Here is an 8216-nt window from a genome sequence, read left to right as displayed (position 1 = left end):
AGCCGCATAGTCGCGAGACGACATTCGCGAAGTTCAGCAAAAGTTCAGCAGTCCACCGAGGCCTTTTCAAGGGAAGCTTGTACTGGTTGACCTTTGTAGCTGAGGACGTTCCAAGAAACCCTCCCCGCCCACAGTTGGTGTCTTTGGAAATCTCGGATTTTTTTCATTCTTCGAAGTTTCGTCGAATTCGGGCAAAATTTCTTTTAGGCGCAATTCCGATTCGATTGGTATGCCCTTGAGAATCTCGGGTTGTTTCAATTTTCGAAGTTTCGTTGAATTCCGATAAAACTTATTTCGGAGGCAATTTCGTGTCAAATGGCAAGCCTATCATAGCATTAGGAAATATCGGGCTTTTTCATTTTTTGAAGTTTTGTCAAAGTTGGAGGAAAGTTATTTCAAGCCAAATGGTGAGCCCGGCTTTGGGAAATCTCGGCCTTTTTCATTTTTCTAAGTTTCGTCGAAGTTGGAGGAAAGCTCTTCGAAGGCAATTTCCAGTCCTATAGTAAACTTATAGCATTTGGAAACTTTAGGCTTTTCCGTTTTTCGAAGGTTTCTTGATTTCAGACGAAACTCATTTCGGACGCAATTTCGTGTCACATTTCGTGCCTACAGCATTTGAAAATCTCGGGCTTTTTCATTTTTCGAAGTTTTCTCGATTTGGAACGAAACTTATTTCGGAGGCAATTTCGTGTCAAATGGTAAGCCTATAGCATTAGGAAATCTCTGGTTTTTCCATTTTTAGAAGTTTACTTCTAATTTGGAGGAAACTTCGGGGACAATTTCGAATCAAATGGTAAGCCGGCACTGGGATTTGATCTAGGTTCGAATCCCAGTGCTTCGGTGAAGGTTTTTTTTTTTTGTCGGTACGATGCCTTCATATGGTTCAGGTGCATTCGGGCCAAGCAAGCGTTGGGGCTTAGCTCTTTGGCTAAGTCGCTCGCCTTCGGAGCTTGAAGGACTAGGTTCGAATGCCAGTGCTGCGATAAAAGCTTTTTCTCGTCAGTACGATGCATTCATCTGATTCAGGTACATTCAGGCCAACCAAGCGTTGGTGCTTAGCTCTGTGGTTACGTCGCTCGCCTTCAGAGCGTGAGGGACCAGGTTCGAATCCCAGTGCTGAGATAGAAGCTTTCTTTTTTGTCAGTACGATGCGTTCATATGGATCAGGTGCATTCTTGCCGAGCAAGTGTTGGTGCTTAGTTGAGTGATTAAGTCGCTCGCTTTCGGAGCGTGAGGCACTAGGTTCAAATGCCACTACCGCGGTGAAAGTTTTTTTTTTTTGTCAGTACGATGCGTTCATATGGTTCAGGTGCATTCGGGCCAAGCAAGCGTTGGTGTTTAGCTCAGTGGTTAAGTCGCTCACCTTCGGAGCGTGAGGGACTAGGTTCGAGTCCCAGTGCTGCAAACGGAAGCTTTTTTTTTTTTGTCAGTACGATGCGTTCATATGGTTCAGGTGCATTCGGGACAAGCAAGCGTTGCTGCTTAGCTCTGTGGTTAAGTCGCTCGCCTTCGGAGTGTGAAGGACGAGGTTCGAATCCGAGTGCTGCGATGAAAGTTTTTTTCTCGTTGAGCCTTATCAGGGGTGATAAGAGCCTCAATTTTTTTTACTGCTTTTGGCCATCTATTGCTGTGAAGCCAACGCATCAGGGGAACCGTTAGCTCGGACGGAACGAATAGTAGCGCCATCGCTGCAAGGCGTGACGTCAGACAAAAGTTGAGCCTTATCGGGGGTGATAAGGGCCTCAACTTTTTCGACTGCTTTTGGCCATCCATTGCGGTGAAGCCAACGCATCAGGGGAGCCTTTAGCTCGGACGGAACGCACAGTAGCGCCATCGCTGCAAGGCGTGACGTCAGACAAAAGTTGAGCCTTATCGGGGGTGATAAGGGCCTCAACTTTTTTGACTGCTTTCGCCCATCCATTGCGATGAAGCCAACGCATCAGGGGAGCCTTTAGCTCGGTCGGAACGCACAGTAGCGCGATCGCTGCAAGGCGTGACGTCAGACAAAAGTTGAGCCTTATCGGTGGTGATAAGGGCCTCACCTTTTTCGACTGCTTTTGGCCATTCTTTACGTGAAGCCAACGCATCAGGAGCCTTTAGCTCGGACGGAACACACAGTAGCGCCATCGCTGCAAGGCTTGACGTCAGACAAAAGTTGAGCCTTATCGGGGGTGATAAGGGCCTCAACTTTTTTGACGCTTTCGCCCATCCATTGCGGATGAAGCCAACGCATCAGGGGAGCCTTTAGCTCGGTCGGAACGCACAGTAGCGCGATCGCTGCAAGGCGTGACGTCAGACAAAAGTTGAGCCTTATCGGTGGTGATAAGGGCCTCAACTTTTTCGACTGCTTTTGGCCATTCTTTACGGTGAAGCCAACGCATCAGGGGAGCCTTTAGCTCGGACGGAACACACAGTAGCGCCATCGCTGCAAGGCTTGACGTCAGACAAAAGTTGAGCCTTATTGGTGTGATAAGGCTCAACTTTGATAAGGCTCAATAAGGCTCACACCGTAGTGGTTAGTAGAGAGTCTAAGAACGAGTATAAATAGAGAGAGAGAAAATAATTGGGAAGCAGAGACAGAAAGCAAAACACAAAAAAGAAGAACATCAAAATTCTTGGAAAGAATTCCTCATGAGGCGGGATTCGAACCCGCTTACCCTTGTTTTAAAGGTGTGTGTCCTAACCACTGGGCTATCCGGACACGAAATCAGAGCATAGAATAGCCCTGTATAGTATAGTGCCGCGAGGGGGTGGGAAGGGGAAGTGCGAGTGAGAAGGAGAGATGTGAAAAAAAGTGTTCTCGTGGCGGGATTCGAACCTGCGTACATTCGATTCAAAGGCGAGCGCCTTACCCTCGCCTATGCAGACACGTAGCCGAGCCTGCCTTAGCCTTGTATAGTATAGTGCCGCGAGGGGGTGGGAAGGGGAAGTGCGAGTGAGAAGGAGAGATGTGAAAAAAAGTGTTCTCGTGGCGGGATTCGAACCTGCGTACATTCGATTCAAAGGCGAGCGCCTTAACCAGTAGCCTATGCAGACACTTTTTTTTTTCTTTATTGCCACATCTTCAAGCATACATAACATTCACCACACTATGAAGCCAACAGAACCATTAAAACCGTTTTAAGGTTACTAAAGTATCTAATACAGGTAGCCAATCTGGTGGTTGGGACTGCGACTTATACACATCTCTTATTTGGACAATACTTTCAATGAAGTATTCTCGGGGGGCCTTGGCGTCTACATCGACATTTCGTACAGCCATACACGTTTTCCATAAGCTGTGTAAGGTCAGAGCCATGATCATGTCATAAGGTACTCCGTTTTCATTTTCTACGGGAAGAAAACGGATGCCGTAGGGCGTTACAGGGAGTTCTTTTTTGAGGGTTCTCTGCAAGACATCCCACAGGAATACTGCATCCCAGCAATCTAGGAAAATATGTTCAATTGTTTCGGGCTTCCGGCAGATGAGGCAGTTTATTGACCATGGCACGAACAGTCCTTTGTCTTTCAACCACGGTTTTACCGGTAGAGTGTTCGTATGTAGTTGGAAGAAAAATGTTTTAACCGATGGGCGGACCATCATTCTTTTAACTCGCTTTAAAACGTTTCGCTCTGAGCCTACACAGTACATGGCTCGATACACAGGCACTGGTAACATAACGTCTATAATGTCTTTATATAGACGCTTTTTCGGAACATTACTTAGGTACTCCATTGAAAACCTCACTCTTAGCATTTGGAAGGACAAAACGACCTCGCGAAGGAAGCCGCGAACATTCCCTTGCTTCACAATACTAGATACAACAAATTCCGGGATGGCGTTAGCTAATCGCGTTTGTATTACTGTTCGGAGGAAGTCGATCTTCTGGTCACGCAAGAAAATAAATCTGGACACAATTTGTTTAAGAAATAAGTGGACTAAACCCAATCCACCACTGCGTAGTGACCTAAATAAATTTGTTCGGCTAGTTCTCTCCCATGTTGAGCGCCACACGAACACTGCAAAGACTCTGTGCAGTTTCTGCACGTTGACGCGAGACATACAAAGCACTTGAAGAACATACCAAACTTTGGCAACTAGAAAAACGTTGCAAACTGAAGCCCGAGTGAACACAGAAAAGTCCCGCCCGCCCCATTTATCAGTTTGTTCCTTGACGCGCTCGGTTTCATCGTTCCAGTATTGCGTCGTATCGCGATAGTGCTCCAACGGCACGCCTAGGTATCTGACTGGTGTGGTAGTCCATGTCATGCTTGCATAGTAATCTGGCGTATTTTCCCACGGTCCATGCCAGAAACCCATACACTTGCTCCAGTTTATAACACTTCCTGTAACTGTGCAAAATAATCGTGTTTCTTTCACGCTTTCTTTATGCTGTTCTTATCGGTACAGAAAACAGCTATATCGTCGGCGTAACACAGTACTTTGACTTCGTTTGTTAACAACCTAAAGCCATGAATTCTCTCATTATGAAGGATTTTCAAACAAAAGGGCTCAAGAAAAATTGCGAATAATAACGATGACAAGGGGCAGCCTTGTCTGATTCCACATCTAATCTTGAAACTTTGAGTAACATTTTTGTTAACAATGAGGCTCGCTGAACTGCAGCTGTAGCACATTTTCACTCCATCGGTTATCACTGACCCCAGATTGATATGTTCCAGTATGCTGAAAAGGATTTCATGGGAAACGCGATCAAACGCTTTCTCCAGATCCAGTTGTAACATTGCTAGCCGTTCTGAAAAATCGTCACAGTATTCCAGTGCACTCCTTGTCACATGAATGTTAGTAAAAATTGAGCGTCCCTTAATTCCACATGTTTGGTGGGGGCCCACCAAATCTGTGATAACAGTTTGCAATCTTTTTGCCAGCACTTTCATATATATTTTGTAATCAACATTTCCTAAACTTATTGGTCTGTAGGACGTGACTGACAGGAGCTTGACCGGATCGTCAGACTTTGGGATCAGTGTGATATGCGAAGATTTAAAAGATGGTGGCACTACATTTTCCTTGTACACTTCAGTTATCACGCGATGCAGGGCTTCTGCAAGCTGTGGTTTAAAGGTCTTATAAAATGCACTTGACAGGCCATCAGGGCCAGGAGATTTCCCTACTTTTAATTCATTGATTGCGTCTTCAATTTCACTTATAGTTATAGGTGCTTCTAGACGGGTCTTCACATCGTTTCCTAACGAAGGCATTAGGTGAAGGTACTCTTTTTCGAAGCCTGTTGTAGTACTAATTTGGTTCCCCAACAGATTTTTGAAGTATTGCACGAAGGCTAGTTCAATTTCTTGTTTGTCGTTTGTTATAGCACCCTCATGTTCTATCTCTCTTATTTCATTTTTGACAGCGTAAGTTTTTTCCTCTGCAAGGGCACGTTTGGTCGGCGTTTCTCCCAACAAGAATCTTTCACTACGAGCGCGAACAATGGCTCCTCTATACCTCTCAACATCTATTGCCTCTAGTTTACTTTTTACACTTTTAATTTCGTTACTTAATGCTTCCGATTGTGCATTTTCTGCATTCAGCAAATAATCTAATTGTCTTCGAAGAGCATTCTCCTCTTTTCTCTCGTTTCGGCGCATTGCGCATGCTCTTTCGATGGCACACATTTTAGTCTCTTGTTTGAAGACTTCCCATTCAGCGATAAAGCGGTCTGTTTTAGATAGTAGCGTTTCAATGTTTCTTTCTGCTTTGCTCACAAAACCATCGTCCTGTAGCAGTTTATCATTAAATTTCCAAAGTGTCCAATTAAACGATGGGTTTTTGTGTTTTGCTCCTAAGGAAAACATTACCAAGCTATGGTCACTAAAAGACACATGCTTTACGCAGTAATCTTGGCACAGCGGCACCACATTTGCAGACACATACACTCTATCTAGGCGTGCTTGACTTGCACGTTGGAAATGTGTGAACTTTGGTCGGCTTCCTTTAGCCAGAATGTCTCCAATATCTTCTAAGTTATAATCTTGAACTATCGCACTTAGTTTAGTGCTACTACGGTCTCGTACAGGTTCGTTTTGTATTCTATCAGCAGCGGCACACACACAGTTGAAGTCACCTAAAAGTAGAATGATTCGTTCACAATTTAAGTACGGTACAACGCTTTCGAAGAAAGCTAAGCGCTCTGCTTCTCTATTCGGCGCGTACAAGCAAATAGCTCTCCACTTCAAATCACAGTATGAAAAATCACACACAACTACCCGCCCCGTTTTACACACAATCACAGTTTCTACCACTATGCGAAGGGAGTTGCGGAGTAACAAGGCACACCCCCCAGAAGATCCTACCGCGTGACACACGCATACGTAATACCGTGCGATAAAGGGTTCCACCATGCGGTCCGTCTGAGCCTGGCTTTCCACTTTCGTTTCTTGAATCGCTAAGATATCAAGATTATTGTCCAACAACAATCTCTTTACTTGGTATTGTCTGCGTTTTGAAGATAAGCCACGCACGTTTAGTGTGCCGATACAAAGGGGCGTGTTAAGTGTTAGCGTCATTTATAGGGGATAAAGACCAGACCGCATGGCGCTCACCTTGCTCTGTAACGGACAGCGAACAGTACTATATCGATAGCTGGCCCTTGAGGCTGTCACGGGCGAACACACCACAGGCTCCTTGCGGACAAGGCATTGGGGTTCAAACCCTTCCGCTCGGCCTCGCTCAGTTCTTGCGTGTAGTTCGCCGGCCATAGTACTGGCAACTAGTTGGACCAGGAGGCTATGGGCCTCCCGAGGTGTGGCGATCCGGTGGTATGTTGGGCTTCGGCTTCAAGGACATGCGGCGGACTTGGGCCGTCTTTGTAGGCGGTTCGCCGGTATTGGTCTCAACCGGGGTCTTGTTCTCAGCTTCTGTTTCCTCACGTGCTCTCTTCCACGGGGTAGTCTTCGTGTCCATCATGTCGTCAAGTTGACGCTCGGGTTTTTCTACTGGTGTTTGCTGACAGTTCACAGTATTTTCCATCGGTTTGGTGGGCGTTGCCGTTGACTTCTCAGAGTGTGGAGTGCGTTGTTTAGCGGGCACGCTTACAGGTTCTTCCGGTTTGTCGCTACTGGCTGGTAGAAACGAAGGAAACGTGTCAACAGGCTGAAGTTCCCTCGTTTTACTAGCTGCAACTTCCTCGGCTTCTGATTCGTCCATCTGATGTTCTGTTTTATCATCCCATGCAGAGGGCCCCGCAACCTTCGCATAAGTTTTTACGCACTCTTCCTCAGCATGGCCAAAGCGCTTACACGATGTGCACCGCGGCACTCTACATTCACGTCTGATATGACCTGTTCGTTTACATCGTAAGCAGAGGGGAGCTCTTCCAGCAACAACTACTAAGGTCAGCTCACCTGCTACACGCAGCTGATGCGGGATGTCTTCTTTCGTGTAACCTGCTTTGAGCTGCAGACTTATAAGCCGCGTCGTTGAACCTTTCTCGGATAGACCTTCTGTGCGCCATCGCTCCCTTGACACTTCCGTGACTTTGCCGTACGGTGCAAACGCCGTCCGTACGTCTTCGTCGTCGACATGATGAAGGACCCAGTGTAGCTTTAGTCGTATATCCTGGTTGTTCGGATCCACCACGAGGCAACGCCGCTCCTTCACTGACACTTGAGATGCCGAAAGCAGTTTCTTCTTCGCCTCGTTGTTCTTCAGCGTCACCGCCCACACGTGGTTCATTTGGTATGCGCCTAACGCTTCAACGTCAGGCAACATGCCCAAATATTCAAGTGCGTCACGTATGTCTTCCACTCGGTATGGCCGTCCTCGAACATCAGCATGAAGGAAAACAGTATTCAAAACGATGCGACCGGTTGGAAGCGGAGGCAAAATAACTTCATATTCCTGGTTTCCGAAGGCAGCGTTCCGGTCACCGCGGCTAGGCATGGCCGCTGATACCGCCCCAGAGGAGCGTAGCATTCCCCAACCGTTCACGACAGTGTCCGGAAGTAGAATCATAGCCTATGCAGACACGGTAGCCGAGCATGCCTTAGCCTTGTATAGTATAGTGCAGCGAGAGGGTGGGAAGGGAAGTGCGAGTGAGAAGGAGAGATGTGAAAAAAAGTGTTCTCGTGCGGGATTCGAACCTGCGTACATTCGATTCAAAGGCGAGCGCCTTAACCACTAGCCTATGCAGACACGGTAGCCGAGCATGCCTTAGCCTTGTATAGTATAGTGCAGCGAGAGGGTGGGAAGGGGAAGTGCGAGTGAGAAGGAGAGA

General features: G+C 46.8%; 2 protein-coding genes across 2 annotated transcripts; both read right to left on the bottom strand.

The window, feature by feature from the left end:
• Nucleotides 1-3065: 3065 nt before the first annotated feature.
• On the bottom strand, nucleotides 3066-4303 carry LOC119376381 (uncharacterized). The gene has a single exon (XM_037646235.2). It carries the CDS (start codon nucleotides 4298-4300, stop codon nucleotides 3110-3112), a length of 1191 nt encoding a protein of 396 aa, XP_037502163.2. The 5' UTR covers nucleotides 4301-4303; the 3' UTR covers nucleotides 3066-3109.
• A 1348-nt stretch (nucleotides 4304-5651) lies between these two features.
• On the bottom strand, nucleotides 5652-7954 carry LOC119376380 (uncharacterized). Its single transcript, XM_037646233.2, has one exon. The coding sequence runs from the start codon at nucleotides 7952-7954 to the stop codon at nucleotides 6728-6730; it is 1227 nt and encodes a 408-aa protein (XP_037502161.1). The 3' UTR covers nucleotides 5652-6727.
• Between the last annotated feature and the right edge of the window lie 262 nt (nucleotides 7955-8216).

Source organism: Rhipicephalus sanguineus, unplaced genomic scaffold (genome assembly GCF_013339695.2).
Source record: "Rhipicephalus sanguineus isolate Rsan-2018 unplaced genomic scaffold, BIME_Rsan_1.4 Seq1183, whole genome shotgun sequence".
Classification (NCBI taxonomy): Eukaryota; Metazoa; Arthropoda; class Arachnida; order Ixodida; family Ixodidae; genus Rhipicephalus; species Rhipicephalus sanguineus.
The sequence above is the reverse complement of the archived record's forward strand: the minus strand, read 5'-3'. Positions and strand labels throughout refer to the sequence as shown.